Below are 18,537 nucleotides of genomic sequence, written 5' to 3'. Positions count from 1 at the left end.
ACCTTCAGCTGATATGTAAGAAGTAGGAGGTAGGAGACTGGGTCAGGAGGAGAACAGTGTACGCTCTGGACAAAATCGCAACAAAAGGGATCAGGTTTGGCTGAAGCTCAGCGTTGTAGTAAAAAGTCGTGGGCAAAGAAAACACATTTTCAATTTTCTCCAGTGAACAGAAAAAGAAAGTTAAGCACAATCTCGAAAACCAGTTTTTCTCCTGTTCCACTGGAAGAGGGCACAAATGCCTTGTTGATACCAGCCGTGTATTTTTGTTCTTATATAAAAGTGCTTGTTTGAGAGCAAGCACCCTGGAGATTAGATGAGAAAGTGTGGAGGAGGGGAGCAAAGCCCACAGTATCTCAGAAGATTTAAGCCTGTCACTGATGACATCCCCGCTTTTGAACCGGCTCTCAACTGATTCCTCACATCACTGACACAGGTGAGAGCCAGACTCAGTTACTCTGGATGTACAATTCCCAGATATCTTACTTCCCTACCGAGCACAGCAAGAGAAAGAGGCATTTGCTGCTGGGCAGTATTGTTCCATTAAAGGCATCTAATGGCAGGTCACTTGTGGAGTTGCAGATGGCGAAGGAGACAGAAACAGGTCAGATGTGATCGATAAGGTGCTGCTTACTTTCATCTGGCACCCCCGGGGAAATCCCCCCCCCCTCCACACTGATCCAGGAAGAAGCCAGGAGTTAACCTTGACTATCCTGTAAACACCCGAGCTCCTCAATACAGCAACGAGCACTGTCTGAATGTGCTGAGGCAACATGAAGGCTAAAACAAAAGAATATTAACTTTGAGAATCACAGACCCCTTGCCAGTTCTGCATTAAGCAACGCAACTTGAAAGAAATCAGTGAAATCCTAACATCACCTCTGCAACAAAAGAGAAAGGGGAGGAATAAAAATGAAATCATCTCTCAACAAGCCTAAAGAATAAACAAATCCCTACAAATGGCTGAGCCTTTACTCTGTAGACCCACAAACGCCATCCGTTTCCCTGACTCACGACATACCCCTCCATTCCTGCCTCCCCGCCCCAGGCCCTCATAATTGGGCACACTTATAATGTAATCAGACCCATAGCTCAGGAAAACCATCAAATGATAGACAGTCAATACTTTCTAAATAGAGCGGCCTGCTCAATGTCGCCCATAATAGAAAAGAGAAAGAGGAGATGGAGTGCGTGAGGCAGTGGAGCAACTGGGGATGAGATTTGATAGTACGGGGGAGGGAAGAGATGAGTTTGTTAGGATGTGCCAGTCGGAGGGAGGGTGTGTCTGACTGCTGTCACCCCCGGACAGCCTCCACAATCCCACCTAAATATTGGACACTCATAATTACGCATGCAGCAACCAATTACACACCCATGTTTCAGTCAGCTTCCAGATGGCCAAGTTTGAGGTGCACAAAATCAATATGCTCCTGGTTTCTGTAACCTTTCGAAGCAGCAATGTCACCCTGACACTTTCTGTTATGCCGGTAATGAATAATGGCATATTTGGTTACTTGAGACCTGCTGTAATATGCAGCATTTGCTGCTGCTTTGTGCTTCTCCACTAGCATATTCCCTGTGTAGCTCTCTCCCACCTTCTTCCCCTTTGCTAAGCAATTTGTTCACAAATTCCTTTGAGAGTATAGAAGGGAAACTGACACACTTTTGACGTGTTTAGCTGGGAGCACTCATTTGCAATTTATGCTGAACATCATGTTTCACTCCCTGTATGGTACAAATTCATGCAGCAGCTTTGAATTACAGTAGTAATTTTATTAGCAAAGTTCAATGAAATCGCTGTTATGGTCCACTAATTGGATTTCTTTAATGACCATTTGTTTGAAGAAAAAAAAAATACAATTTAAAATATTTCAGCAATAATGTGCCTTGCGTATTATGTGGGCCAGCATTAACTGAACTGCATGAAGTTTACAGTAAAAACATCAGAGCTCTAAAAATCTAATAATCATTCTTAACAGTGGAAATGTGACACAGTACACTACTCAGACAACAGACTAAAAATATACTAGTGAGAATATAGAAGTGCTCTGGCTAGTTACTATAATCCTGCAATCTCGATGAAGCAGTAATCTGCCATGGTGTGAAAAGAGGCTGGAGAATTCTTTGAAAAGCTTGCCTTCGGTATTCGGAGTGCTGTCCGTCTAGGCTGTGTTTCATATTTGTCCATGGAAAATGCATTCTCCTTGCTCTCCTGTTTGGAAGGATTGTGGTAAAGGGGCCTACATAACAATACAGCACCTATCTCAATCTATGAGTAAGTGCATACTTGCATGTACACACAACAACCATTCAACCATCACCCTGATCCAAAACACTACCTCAGTAGTATACCCCAGGCAGGAACAGGTGTGGCTGAATGATTACAGCACAGTGAGAGAGGAATGGAACAGTCACATATTACACAGCAATTTGACATTTTTTGTGCGGCCAATCATGAACAAAGATGTTCTTGGAATTTCAGAGAAATTTACCATCGGTCAAATGTTCATATCTTTTAATCATACAAAACTAATAATTAAACAAGAAACCTGAGAGCATTTGCGGTATTCTTTTTTCAGCTGATGAGAAAAGCCTTTAATGTACTAAGAAGCTGTTTATGTTTTTGTTTGTTGCAATCAGTTACTGTACTGAGAAACATTAAAGTGCATATTTTTGTTATAATATAGTAGGTTGGCCATCATTTTGATTCTGCAAGGCTTCTCCTGAGACAATTCTACAGCACACAAATGTATCTGGGCAGTGAGGTGGAACACATTAATGATGTAAATGCATGGTCCTGAAGGTGATTAGGGGAGTTTGTTTATTTTTACTTATTCTATCTGGATTTCAGAAGACAGGCGGTCCTGTTCAGCAGAAGAATCGTCACAGTGGGAGCTCAAACGGAATGCCATTGGCTGAAAGCACTGTGAGGGGCTGCACACTCAACACAGCAGTTTCTTCATATCCTCATCCATCCCACTCTCACACAGCTTATCCAGACTGTAGTAGCGATGGACCACTTGGTTTTCGGTCACCACCACCACTCTCATGCCGTGGGGGTCAGTTCCCAACTGGCAACCGATCGCCGAGCTCACTACCATGTCCAAGCCGTCGTGCATCCCCCCCGCATTCCGGTGGTAGTGTCCAGAGAAAACTGCCTTCACTCCTAGATAAGAGAGACCGGAGGTAAATATGAGGTGACTGCAGCACTAAAACTGTTATAGCAACTTTAGTATCCACAAATCAAAATTTTACCTCCAAGGTAAGATAGGGTGAACGACCGTAATTACATTGTGACATAACAGTGTGAGTTCAAGGCACCGGTGACCGGATAGAAATGTCTTTAAAACAGAGGAGCATGGTTAGGTGAACAAAATGAGTTTCTTACATGAATTAATTACATGCAGTAAGCTATGGTATTTAATGTTTTGAAAGGTCAGTGTGAAAGTGATCAGACTTCAATAAAAATATTAAAGAAGAAAATGAGCATAACATTTATAAGGGCCATTTTCATATCAATAAGATAAGATATTTAGATTAGTATCACTGTATAATCAAATCCAATGACTTCAAATCTAAGATAAGTTCACTTTAAACTCAGAGAAAGTAAACAAAGCTTAAGTCTGTGACAAAACAACTTATTTTTATTATATTTTTTTATTATATAGTGGTAAGAGTATCAAATATTCAGCTAATTTGCATCTTCCCATCAGAAATGTTAGCACCCTGACATTTTTGCATCAACTGCACATCAAAGCATAAAATGACAGGATTTATTGGGTTGTATTTATAGTGCAACATAAAAAAAAAACTAGAACATGATCAGAACTTAATCTGTGTTTCCAGTATGCAGATACATTGTAAATTGTAATGCACCCTTATAATTTAATATGTTCTTTAAAAAATGTTGTGTTTTCCTTTAAAAAATTCTGAAAAGTGGAAGAAATGTCTGCCTTTATTTATAGATGGGGCAAAAATGATATGGTAAGTTTTTCATGGATGGAACTTCTTTGCAATTTATTTTCCATTACAAAACACATCATTATCAAGATGACTTCCATCTGTCCCCTGGAGCAGTTGGAGAATTTTGAATTGTTCCACTGTTGTTGCAGTTTCTGCTGCAGAAAATGGAAGGTGGAATGGTGGTCCTATTGTATGCACCAGTTGGTAATGCGAGTCAATAACAATCAAGTCAGGAGATTGATTAAGTGCACTAAATAAATAAATGAACAAATAAATAAAACTGCAGTTACAATTGTTTTCTTGCATGAAGGTAATTAGCACACTCACCTCCTCCTGAAAATGCTGAAAACATTCAGCCCACATATAACAGCACTCAGTCTTAGACATGTTGACAAAATGCTGTTATCTATAAAACACAGTTTTTATAGTTGGAAACTACCAACAAGCAGCAGGGATGGCTCAAACTTGTATATACTGTACATTGATGGTGAATTCATATCTGTGTACAATGACTGATCCATGGCTGTCAGAAATGTTAGGAGGAAAAAAAGAAAAGAAAAATGCACCAATTAGACCCCTTCATTGTTCTTCTATAAGAAGCTTGGAAGTGGCAAATCCATAAAAAGCAATTTATTGTCCTCTGCGCCTAAAATGTAGGTCAGTTTAGACTTACTAAAGATAGAACACACTATTAAAAATGTAGGTGCCTCCTGTTGTGGCCACAGTCTAAGTTGAAAAACTGGGAAAAGAGGAAAATTTATTTATTTGCTTTATTTATTCATTTAATGGGCTGCACTTCAAAATGAATAGCTCTTGTACTTGATTTAAGTCTAGTTCTGCACTAGCTTTAATACAAGTATGCTCCATCTTCAGATATAAAGGAAATGGTAGGACACTGCAGACTGTATCATACGTTACTGAGTGATGTGAGATTCAGGCCTGGTGAAGCATGCAGGTATTCAAATCAAGCATCTTTTCCCACTGCACTGAAATAAACAATTATGTAAATAGTACATTATGGGAGGTTTAATGGCAAGTTCATACAACTAAATGTAACTGTTCACGACAATGGAGGCTTGCATTCTTCGTATCACGAATGGTAAACCGAGCAAGACCATTCGTGTTTCTAAATTTCTCAATAGTGGACCACCTTGTTGTAAATTAACCCTTGCTTATTAGTCTCTGTTCAATCTAATACTTTGTCCAGGTTGGGGATGTGTGAAACTCATGACTTTATAAACTGTGTTGCACTGTGCACAGTGACCATAAGGAAAACACCAGGAGTTAATGGTGGAGGAGGAGGTGTGTAATGATCAGAATTCACCAATATGTATCTTACATTTTTACCTCTTAAAAGAGAAGAGTGGAGGATCTTTAAAGATAGCATTCAAACACGGGTCTGTGGACAGAATACTCCAATGTCTTTTCACAATTTGTTGAAGGTCTTTACTGTGTTGAAAGTCAATGGACACATCATTGAAAAGGGTTTCTTCCAAGCAGTATACTTTAACGAGGGCAAATGCGTTGATCCACTTTGCATTAGTTTATATTTATTATTCTGGCCAGTAAAAAACACGTCTGGCCCATAATTTTTTTCCCATCTACCTACCACCAAAAAGTTAATTTTGGACCCTGCTGATGAAGCACGTTTTTCTGCTTTAATCGGCTCACAACTGACATGTCCTCTGAAGATTACTCTTCTAATTTACTTAATCAGGCATTAAAAAAGGCAAAGGACTTGTTTAGACATACTTAAAAAACCAATAAAAAAGAAAAGAAAATGACACAGATCTTTCAGTTTCTAAAAGGCCTTGTTTTAGTCAGATTTTTTTTCACAATGCTATGGAAAACCGCAACTATTGCCACGTTACAGGAACTGCACTTTTGTAAGTCACTTTGGCAAAATTTGAAATGGTAAAGGACCGACTTCCTCCGACAGCTTATGGATATTCTCATTTTTGAAGCCTCTGTGCCAGCTGTGCTTTTCCCAAACCCCTGTAAATATTTTAAGTATTTATTTTCAAGCATATGCACTCACCCAGGGCAAACAAAAACTGCTGACCACTTTACATCATGTTTTTGGGTTTTTCTAACAAACATATTAAACTGTCGGCCATTATGGGCCACTTACTACACATACAGGAATCTAGGGACATCCTCAGAGAAAGCGGAAACACACACTAGGAGGAACTACAAGGGAACAGCCCAAAAAACAGTGTAGGAAATAATGAGCTCTGGGAACATCTCACCACAGCAAATTAAGCTCTTGTCCATATATAAAAAAGCATTGATTTGTCTGCCAAATCTGGAATGCTTATTTTTTTTTAAACCCTCATCAGTTGTCTTGAATGCTTCTGTCTTCAGCCTCTCTTAAACAGAGCTGTCACTCTCAAATGCAATTTGTTTTCAAAGCCTGCTTCATATATATATAGTGATAGTGTATATACAGCTACACACACACACACACACACACATATATATATATATATATATATATATCTGTGTATGTGCAAAAACAAACAGGAGAGAACATGTGGCTTATTTAAAACAATGCACCCACGGGGGTTCATTTCTATCCTTGAAATAATTCATCAGGCAGCCATGCCTGATATTCTGTATGGCAGGTGAGACAATGATCTCACAGGAGACATGCAATGCTGGGGCTGGCAATAGATATAACATATACATTTATCGCTCTGGAGACTTGTATGGTGAAATTAGGTGAGGGACAGCCTGCTCATACTGTGCGGTCTGTGCCAGCAACAGCCCTACATGTGTTATTTAACCCATTTGTTGGGGAGAAAAATCTCAACCTAAGAAAATGACTGCCTTTGAAACAAGAAAATTCAAGGGGAGGAGATAATTTTTGAATTTATCAAACATCAGCGATACAACCCCTTTGGGAATGGGAGTAGTGAGGAACTCTGACATGTTCATAACTTTGGAGGTGAAGTCAAATTACACAAATTTTCACTTTAATCATTTAATGGAGTGGTTACTTTCATTACTTTAGTCATATTTTTTACAGGCTCTCATTATTAGCTATAAATCATGCTATAATTTAATAACTAATAATCAAACAAGTTGTAATTGGGATTTCATTGGGGCATTATTCTTTTCTTTGTCAGCTTTCTGAACGATGCAGCAACACAGCATAATAACATAATAATAATCTGTTTATCGTTGACAACTGTTAAAAAAACAGTATTCGTCATGCATTACACAAAAATTTTTTAAATTATTTTTTATACTTAATTATTACAAAATTACAAAGTTAATGCTATAAAGCATGTAGTTTATGTTGAGAGAAACTAAAAGCTATTTGCCAAGAACAGTGCTGGTAGGACACATGGGGCATACTGCAAGTTATAAGCATGCCAGGGTGGAGGTTACCACAAAGACACAGAGCCAGTGAGGGAACACTGAATGGTGAGCAGCGGTATGAGGATGTGATAACCCAGCAGAACTGAATCTGATTCTAGCACTGTTTCTTAAACACATCTGTCTGTGTGTAAGAAATGCATGACAATGCATTGTTTGACGGCATGCAATAAATGATCACTTTCATTTCATTATGCCTCTTTTCATTATGGGTGAGATGTGTATTTCCAGTGTTTTTAATTAATGGAAAGGAATAGAAATCCATTTCCATGCAATGCTCATTTTTTTTACCAGTGGTAATAATAAAGATAATTACTTTGTAGTCTAACAAGGATCTTGAGAAGGCGTAATTACTTCTGCTATTTCTGCAGGGTCATACCCTGTTCGGTTGACTGGGCTATCCTCAACTCTGAGGTTTATATCTCTGTGGTTCTACTACATGTCTGCTATTTCTCAGTCTGGTGTTATACAGAAACAAATGTCTTCATTGATGATGTAACTGCTGATTGCATCACCAGAAGGAATTCTGAAGTGTACAAGAGCATCTAATCTGCTCAAGTTCAATAAAATGCCTCCACATTTATTGGACAGTGCTTTATCATGCAACAAGACAATGACCCCAAACATGCTGCTAAAGCAACAAAGGAGTTTTTCAAAGGCAAAAATTGGAAAATTATTGACTGGCCAATTAAACATTTCATATGCTGAAGAGAAAATTTAAGGCAACTACCCCTAAAACATGCAGGAGCTGTACTCAGACAAGATACTCAGCATCTGGTTATATATATGGGTCTATGGGTCACAGACCTCAAGCAGTCAGTGCAAGTAAAAAAATATGTGACAAAGTACTAAAACATGACTAAGTTTATTGACATAACATTAATATGTCCCAAATATCAGAGTTCCCTGAAATTGGGAGGGTGGGGAGAGGGGGGTATGGAAAGTGTTGTCATTTCTGCATGGTGAAATGAAAGTGTATAAAATACTCCTAAACAAAAGCTGAGAATGAACACTTTAACCACATGTGAATTGTCTGATTACAATTCAAATATTTTGGAGTACAAAGCCAAATAAACAAAAAATATGTCTTTGTCATGTAAATATCATTTTCTTCCATTGAGCCACTAACAGTCGGTATAAATATGTAGTGAACTAATAGTAGAGTTTAATTTACAAGCCTCTATTTGTTCTTCTTTCAGTTCCTAGTTATTCTCCCCTGGAGTGCCTTTTGCCCACCTTTCTCTGGTGTCAAGAAATTATTTCCATCATATCACTCCTGTAGCAATAAGAGACAGAGGAGCTAAAACCCAAAAGACTTCAATGGCATAATTACATTTAAAAAACAACTGAAAAATATCATTCCCTGAGGATAATTCACAATTTACAGGACATAATTTTAAAAAATATTAAATATTATGACAGTCAAATTAAACCTTGTTTGTCCCCTGAGGAAAATGGCCTTTCAAAAGCCTGGTGTTTATCACAAGCCAATTACCTCAAGTTTCCAAGTTGTAGATTATATATTTAGCATGCATGGAGAGTATTTCACTTCAAATGTGAAATTCATTGCATTTTCAGGGTAGCTAGCCATCCAACTGAGCTGACTCCCTTTGTACTCAAGGGACTCTTCTCATGTTTCCTCCACAAAACCATGTGTGCCATGTATTGTCTGAAGTAGTTTGCTTAATGAGATTTCTTCATACTGAGGCCCATCAATGGCTACGTAGTTACTGATAGCAATGAAGGGGAAGGCCTAGCAAGTATGTACCAGGGTTCAGTTACCCGTTAGTTTTAGCTGCTGTAGCTTGATACTACACAGGAGAGCTCTGTGAGAACGTGTGCCTGCCAGATCCAGGCATCTGGGCAAAAAGTAAAAATATTGCAGTACCTGACCCGCAAAGGATTTGCACAAACTTCCCTGCATGTTTTATTGACTGAACCGGCTTCATTAAGGTCTTCTGCACACTGTTTGGCAAAGCCATTGTTCAAGGCACTGTTTTTTCCATCAGCTACTGACAGATCCATTATTATGACAGTAAATTACCCATACACTTTACAAATTATAGACATGTCATTTTGTAGCATAAGTATAAGATTTTTTTTTGGACTGAAGTGCTTTTAAAAAGACAGATAGACAGGTAAAGAGAAAGAGAAAAGCATACCACGTCACCTGTGAAACATGGTGTAGGTAGCGTTATGGCTAGGGTATGCATGGCTGCCAATTTAAGAGGCGATTCCTACATGTATCACCTGATATGGATGCAAATGCTCTCAAATTAAACGGACAGTCTTCTCTTTAAACTCAAGTTTACTGTTTCATTTCAAATCCAATATACTCGAGTACTGAGCCAAAACAACAAAAAGTGTGCCACTGTCCAAATACTTAGGGACTGCACTACAGACAGCTGTAAGAGGGCACTCATAACAGTAGCTTTCTCTCACAACCTCTTCACCTCATTGCTTTGTCATTGCCCAACTGCTCTGGTTTCCTCTGTTTGAGGCAGAGACAAATTATACTAAATGTCAGACTGTTCTCTTATATAGACAGAAACTGTAGAAGTGCCCAAGAGGAAACCTCATTTTAAGGCCCTCGAGTCCAGATTAATCTGATCTCAGATGACTCAAGGGCAAATCCATGTGAAATCAATTGCCAATTGACCTCACCCCTTTTGATTACTGCGATGGTTTCCACTAATGGAACTCTCCTATGGGAGATAAGGTTACAATGAGAAAGCTGAACCTGTATTGTCCTGATCAGCAGATGCAGCTGGTCATCGCTGATCGACCTGGAATTCTCCACCACATTTATGATTTGTCCCTGTTTGAAAAAGAAAGTTTATCTTGGTATTGCACAGAGAGGCTTTATTTTGCCATGTGCTTAAAGGCTGGGGCCTGTGGCGTAATCCTGTAATTACATTTGTAAGATTTCATGAATTTAAAAGCAGTATCTTCTTTTCAATTACCACAAAATCTCGAAAACCTATTTCCCGACTTCATTTTTGCATATTTTGCAATAGGGGAGGCAATTTGAAAGTCTTCAGTGCTGGTAAGGAAAGTAAAGCCCACGGGTATACTATGAAATCAATATGTGTTTAATAATTAATGCAAAACAGGTAGTTTGAACCTATAAAAATCAGAATACTTGTAAAAACCAGTTTGTCACTGAACAGTTCAGAGAATAAATGGAAGTAGCTTCAAGTTAGCCCATGACACACACTGATCAAGACAGTCAGAGTATATGGCAGATTCAAGACTATTTCTTGTGCTACTAAAAACTATAGGCCTTCACCTAGTAGTGTGTAGCACTATTAGTTACCCCTTGATCTTTACACCTTTTGGCGAGTTAGTTCATCATGAGCATGGGCAGTGGATTTTCTTTCATTATGGGTGTGATCAGGGAGACTAGACAATCACCATAAAAAGGACCACATGGGATTGCGTAGCCAGTTAAGTGTACAGGGTGACCAGATAGAGAAAGCCACATTGGGGAATTTAGCCATTACTCCAATGTTAACACGCATGCTCTTTCAAAGCAACCTTTTAAAATACAGTTTTTCACTTGGCAGCCAAGCTATATATATAGCTGCCATATTCATAATGGATGTTCATTTTTGACAAGTAGGCTACTCAGCAACCTGTTGGCTTGTTTACTGATTTTGCAAGCAATATAAAAAGGATATCTATGATGATATATCCTTGGGTGTCTGACATTCATAGTAAGATATTTATGACCACACACACACACACACACACACACACATGAAATACTGCCTTCATATGCATTGCCTCCATCTTTGCAAAAATAAATAACAATCCTTTATCAGGGAACATGAATATTTGCTTTAGAACAATGCCGCTGTAATTATTCTATTTCCATCAATGGTAAAGTTCATAATGCAAAAATAAACTGAATGTAATTTTAAGTTCACAAACGGGTAAACTTTGGCCATCTCTGTTTCCTGAGCCCAGGTGGTATTTCAGGTTCAATATTTCCACAGTTACAATTTGATTCACACAAGTAAATCGGAAATGGGAAAGTCAAAATCTGTCACTTTTAATTTATCTCTGCCACTTTTACTTTCTCTACAGTGACGTTCAAATAATTCACGATGAAAATGTTTAACAGCCTTTTGAAGCTTAACTCTTGTGACTCACAGTAAAATGAATACTTGCTGGCAGTGGCACACCAATATAAAGCGCAATTTCTCAATGCAATGATGTGCCCAACAGTTCAGAACTGATCCTGGCCATGAAAGTGCTGACTGCAGCGCAAACGCAGTCTCTTCAGACATACTGTACATGCCGTCAGTCCCTTCTGTGAATCCATACTTCCTGAGCTCCCTGAAGACGGGGTTGCCCCCAAACTTGTTCCACATAATCTGTTCTCTTTGTGCCAACTCAATGAAATCTTTTAATTACATAAAAATATGCCTGGCTGAATTTATAATTGTTAGAATTGAAATGTGTAAATGGTTAAAATATTTATGTATTTGCATATTCACTGTTTTTGTTTCTTTAATAACCCTAATAGCACCTGAAAGCCAACAGAAACTTGATTCTCCAACCACAAGGCAGCGTTCACTTGTTTTGTCATAGATCATTTTTCAATCAAAATACAATGGTTGACAATTTAATGGGGACATTGGAAAGAATGGAAGAATGTTGTCCAAATATGGTCATTCCCAAAGGAAATCAATAAAAGCACAGATCATTTATACCTCATTTGTGACACTCTCAGCCCATGGGGCTTTCATTGTGTGGAAATAATCCATTAAAATCAAAAGCAGAGAGGTCAAATGGTGATTGATTTCAAACAGAATGACCAAGTAAGGCTCTTGACTTTCATTAATCTCTCAAAAGTGCAAGAGTGAATATCCAAACTGAGTGTAAAATCATTTTAATTCCCCCTTGAGCTCATTACTGTTATACTGTCTCCAAGTAGGATGAACATCAGCAGGAACAGAATAGATTAGAAAAAGCCAGAAAAAGATGTTTACAGCATGCAAATCAATTTTCATTCTATCACCTCAACCAACCAACAAACACCCATTGACTGGAGCATAGAACTTATTTTCAAAAGACATGCCAAAATGCCTCCTGGTTTCCTTAATCACACACAGATATGACAAATTGCAAATACATATTTCCATAAGAAGCACATTTCCAAATTAAAAATCCCATTCAAAAATCTACAAATGATAAATGGAAGAAATCTGAGTTCTCTGGTTACAAAACTGTGTTGTGCGATTTGTGCTAAGGACCACCACAATGTAAATGCATAGCCATGATAGAACCTTCTAGTTACTTTTTAGAAAAATAAAAAAGCAACATCTATGCAAAATGTTAAGAGTACAGGAGACTACCAATGCAAAAGTTTCCATAAAAATACACAAACGGTATGCAAGCTTCCTAAGAGAACTTCAAGATGCTTAAATTTCATATAAAAATAACACCTGGTGCTTTCTAAAAACTACAATGTTGCACCTACACTGCACATATGACACTTCAAATGATTCAAATCAGGAAACACACCGTGAAGGCAGAGAAGACAAAGCTCTATTGAAATAGGTGTGAATACATGGCACGAAACACTCTATTTTCATTGCAGACACGTTAAGGGAAATGAACAGATATCATGAGATATCCCATTCATTTTCACTATATCTGAGATTGCTTCAGTGCATTTACAAGAAATTTAAGATTAAGTTAAAACTGCAGAGTATAAATTTCTCCAATGCCATAAATGGTAATTGTTTGCCCTTTTAAGTGATTCATTTTATTTGCTGTGCATCTAGTATGCATAAGGCAAACCTCTACAACATGTTTTCCCTAATGAAGGATATATTCTCTTATTACGAATTTTCCAATTGACAGCTTCAGTGTGGATATACTCCAATATTACAAAAAGGCAAAAATGTGACCGTAATAAAAAAAAACGGCTATCTTTACTATGTAAGTTGAGAATGCAATTAAATTTAAAAAATGAAATTACCCTTACCACAGAAGTTACAGTACGATATGAATTAAATGGGCTAAATCCATAAAAAAATTAATACCGTAACTACATATTTTATTATTTGCCACAGAAAGGACACAGTAATGAACACAAATTAGCAAAGGCACCAAAAGCAAAGCTGACAGATGAAAAAAAAATTATTACCACATAAAACGCTGTGGTTAAAATTGCTTCCAAACATAATTAGATATAATCTCATGTCTCTTATAAACTTGTTTTATAAGGCCATTTCTCCGTTCTGCTTGGGCCAATGCACTGCAGAACGCCACACTGCACTGTCAATTAAGTGCTACATACTAAATTTCAACATTCAGGCGGAAAAAGTTTCTACACAGTTTGAATTTCAGCAAAATGTGCAGAGAAGGCAAATCCTGTCTAATTAAATGAATTTCATAATCCAGTTGTTTACATATATTTAAGAGGAACTATCACAAATGTGATATAAACAGATTAAAGGGCGTAAAACCTGCCAGAAAAATGTGCGGTAGCTTGGCTACAAACAGATTTGTGCTGAAAATGCTCCCAGGGTAATTATCTGGCAAGCGCTCTTCTGCTCTCCGTACTTACCCAAGCTGGGGGAAGCCTTTCAGCTGGGAAACTAGGAGCTATTCTTGATAATTCGGGGCCAGCATTCCAGGAGGAAGAATAATTGGTGTCACCTCCCATCTGTGAAGCTGCTTCACCTTGATAACTCCCTTATTTTTGTGGAAATATTTCATTGCATCAAAAAAAAAAAAAAAAAAACGCTCTTTTCCACAGCCATGACAATTAAACTGAGTTATACTTAAATTTATTTATAAAATTGAAAGTAATTAACACCAACTTCTATTTTGTTAGAGAACTGCAATTAAAATTGCTATACTGTATCTTCATCGGTGGAGTGCTGGACCAACAGGCTAGCCTGGCAATGCATGCTGCTACAAAGATAAAGAGATGAATAAAAAGCAACATAAGAACAATGCAGCACGGGTTTGATATCGGGCTCAGTCCTCTCTATGACCAGCTCTCCCCAAAGTCCCATGCAGTACTTCCTGTTAAACTGTTAAACTTCATTAGAAAGCACGTTAAAATAATCACTGAATCTGAACTGAACTGATCTCTTCAGCTTTGTACATATCATAAGCACTCCAAGGGAAGGGTAATTAAGAATGACCTATTTTGAAAGGTAAAAATGGTTTTGTTGGTTTCCAAAACATCAGTATTTTGGAATGGTGCAACCGCAGTGACAATCACTCAATGCTCATTTTGACTGGATGGAAATGTGGGCTGGAACAGATGCAGGACAGGTGCAAATGAGCCCCCCCTCCATTGCAGGGAACCATAATGTTCTGCACTAAGGCTTATGGACTGCTAAAATGCTTATCTTTAGGTAATATATATTCGCATTTGGAAAGTCTCATTTTTTTTTAGAACAAACAAGCTACAGCTGCCACCATGGTTTTGACACTCCAGTGTGATTTTAAATTAATTATGTGAGATATACTATACAGTGAGTTGTTTTATTTACTTGCTGTATCATTCATTGGAATGATTCTGACAGGCTAAATATGTTGCTGGAAAACATCCACTGGGGTCTGACTGATATTTTTGCATGTTAGCACAGGGCAAACAAAATGAGGCAATAAAGAGACAACTATTTAATAAGACATTGCAGCAATTTGATCAAACTGCAAATTTTTTAATTCATAAAATATATAAATTGGAAAAACTAAATGCCCTTATTGCATGGTCTATTTGTTTTAATTGGTTTCTACTTTTATATATATATATATATATATATATACTGTACACTGATTTATTATGATGTGATTATGGGGATATTATATGTTGTAAAATCTGATACCAAACCATTTTCAGTGTGGGAGTTAAACGGATTCACTCTTATTAAAGTTTATTTGCAAGCTATGAAAACAACCTGGAATTATTCATTCATATAAACTGGCACACAAAACTGGGGATACTGTTACTTCTCATGTTTTTTTCCCCATTAAATCACAATTTCAAATAGCTGTGTCCCTCACCCTGCCCCAAGGGTCAAAGCGAAGGAGTGTGCTTTCTCTGTTGTCAATACAGAAAGCTGTAATAAAAACAAAAGGTTAAGAACCACAATGAAAGTGTCTGAGCAAATAAATAATTAATAATAATCACTTCACAATATTCATAAAATTGAAATTAAGCTAATTAAGTATATACTTTTTTATTAGCCACTTAAATACCCCTTTAAGTTTGGAGCCAAGATTTCAAGCCCAAACTTCTTTCTCTCCTCTGTCCAGTGGCACTTTGCTATGAGCATCAGCAAAACTAGGGGGGAACACTATTCAAAGAATATTGCCCATTAAACACAGAAGTCCGTCACTATTTGAGTTATAAAGAATAAGAAATAAAAAACAATAGGGTTCCAACACCTGTGCTGTTTGGACTCCTAAAAAAAAGTAAATAAAATTGGGGAAGGGAGGTTGTCTTTTTTTTGGTGCTTAAAAATTCAAGCATGCTTTCAAATGAGGATGCAAGGCCTCTTTTTCATAAAGAATGTACTGCACATATCCTTAAATATTCTTAAAGCCAAGAATATGTGCATTACATTCTTACTGTAGCTGTAAGAGAAGAGGAACTAGATGTGGAAAAACAGAAAAGAGTCTAAAAACAGAAAATCCTCCAAAGCCCTGTCAGGATGGAGAACATGAGGTGAAGAATGGAAGTTATATAAACAAAGCAAGAAATCAGAAATAGGGCACGAGGTTGATGATTATAAATGGAAGCAATTCCAGCAATCCCTCTGATAACACAGAGTGATCAGCAACACAAGCCTTGGGGCAAATGTCTTTGAATGAGCTTCCCACAACCAAGCCAACTTGTATAAAATATTTCTGAATTCATACGAACGGAATTGCTTTGTTATATTAGATCTGAAGGTTCCAATAAGAATTGGGAAATGAGTTTGTGAGGACTCCAGTGTTACAAGACTGCGTTTGCTGTTTCAATATCATTCCAAACAGTAATATAGGAAAAAATAATGCCACAGATGGGTAGATGTTATTCTATAAATGCATTTTTTTGGCTATCTGAGCTTGACAGGCCTTTGAAAAGGCCAGTTCTATTCTTCAAAGAGTGCAATTCCATCAGTGTTTTCCAGCATAAACACTTTCACAAAGCAAACAGACTACCACGGGTTCAGAGGTTTCAAACAGAACTGCATAGGACATATTCAGCAGAAATTTGAATCTCTCAGATGACTGGGCATGCTCAGTGAAGGCAACTTCACTGTCGTAGCCAGGGACAATGTTAACCAAGTGCCAAGTCTCAGCATTGACAGTCCTGAAAGGTTAGCTAATGCAATCGACAGGAAGGGAACACAATGGAGTGGAGAAGCGTAACAAAAGGGGAGATTAATTCTCATCAAGAGAAAAAGGCAAATAATTCTCTGCATGTCAAATAGCAAAGCACTGGCAGGTGTCGGGACGGATACAGGGAAGACTGTCGTGCATATACACTTCTCCCTTCAGGTGACAGGCAAATCACCAGCGTGAACAGGAAGAGAGGGAGACATGAAATGCGGCCATGGAACTGTGACAAACAGTGTAAGCAATTCAGAGCAGAGAAGAAAAGATGAAGAGGGGGAAAAAAAGACAGGCCAAATTCTTCATTGACATGACTGTCAATGCTGAGATGCAATGCACTTAGTTAACAGAGTCCCTGATGAGAGGCAGGATTAGCACTAAAGTCTTTTAAAATCTGACACCTGGTGCATCGCCCCAGCTGATAAAGCAGAGACTTGGAATGGGCAGAGGCTGACTAAATTTGCTTGGCTCTGCTTCAAGAAATTTCACTTGGACTCAAACCAAACTGCTGCTCGGACCATACAAATGGTAAATGTGATTTTGTTTCTCATATTTAACCTGAAATCCAAGCGTTTTCCAATATTTCTGTTTTCAAATGCACAGGCTGTAAAGTCAGAGACTCCTGATCGGACAGGAGTGATTTACAGTTTTGACAGTGAACAATGAACCCATTCATCTCATAATTTTTCTTAAACAAACATCATTTCATAATGACACCAAGGGTCAAGCAAACCAAAAGAGAAGTCTGAGGACCTGGACCACAAATCCTTGACTGCTTCATCAAGTTTTGATGTCGGGGGAAAAAGCTGGACATAACTCTCATTGCCAAATACAAGTTTAACCCCAATTCAGGATGACTATCCTTCATATTTGATAGGTGCATGCAATCAGTTCCTCAGCTCTCAGATGACCTCACAAGATTGAAACGACTCCAATTTAGACTACGGCGCAGGGTTCTGCCATCTGTCCCTACCTGTACACATGGGAGACAAATGATCTGATACAGATGTGACACCAGACCAGACCACGGGCCAAGAAAAGGGCACCGCTTCATAGAGCTGTCACCCGCTCTCCTTTCAGAGCCCAGAGGCCTATCCTAATGAGCCGCCATACCCGCTCCTCGAGCTGGACCGCTTTTTCATTAGACAAAACTATTTTTATTTGCTCCCAAATTTCACTGTATGTTTTTCACAACAGAGCGTGGAAATCAGGGGTACAGTCATATCACTGGGAAGGTAAAATTGGGACAGTCGAACTGAAAAAAGCAGCAGGGCAGCAGTTCTCCTGGTCAGATTATGCCCATTCTGGTTGCCAAATGCTCAGGATGCATTTAATGTCTACTGTAGCTACTGACACCTCAAAGGCCCCACTATTGTGAAGCATGGTGTAGTATTACAGGTCAGTGTTCAGCACCACGTGTACGCTAAAGCAATGTGACACCAACTACCGAAGATCGTAAAGATGAGATGCAAAACATTTTGTCATTTCTGAAATCTAATCAGGGAGCGAAAATAACATATTACACAAATATTGGAAATAAAAAATATTCACTTAAACCGCGTGAGAGATTAAACATAAGGAAGAATGTTCATGCTGGTCCAGGTTGATGTTAAATAAAATGGCACCCACTCTGAATCAAACCGGTTAAGCACCCATGCAAGCCTGTGAGCTCTATTTAAAATGCTACAACGTTTCCATGTAAGCTGGATGCATAATTGACACTAGGAAATCAGTCATTCATTCATTCATTATGACATAAGTAGAAGAGAGAAAGTTCTATATCTGGTGTCTTTTTAAGCTTATGAATAATGTAATCTTAAAGATCACTTACAAGAATAAATT

The 18,537-nt window shown here is 38.1% G+C and overlaps 1 protein-coding gene across 1 annotated transcript in view; it reads right to left on the bottom strand.

Annotated features, from left to right (window-relative positions):
• Nucleotides 1-1,755: 1,755 nt before the first annotated feature.
• The window catches only part of cpped1 (calcineurin-like phosphoesterase domain containing 1), a 40,801-nt gene continuing 24,019 nt past the window's right edge, over nt 1,756-18,537 (bottom strand). The window contains exon 4 of the mRNA XM_035405206.1: nt 1,756-3,163. Coding sequence (XP_035261097.1) covers nt 2,940-3,163 — 224 coding nt within the window. The 3' untranslated portion in view covers nt 1,756-2,939. The remainder of the gene's footprint in view (nt 3,164-18,537) is intronic.

This window comes from Anguilla anguilla, chromosome 2 (assembly GCF_013347855.1).
Source record: "Anguilla anguilla isolate fAngAng1 chromosome 2, fAngAng1.pri, whole genome shotgun sequence".
Lineage (NCBI taxonomy): Eukaryota > Metazoa > Chordata > Actinopteri > Anguilliformes > Anguillidae > Anguilla > Anguilla anguilla.
This window is presented reverse-complemented; position numbering and strand designations above follow the sequence as displayed.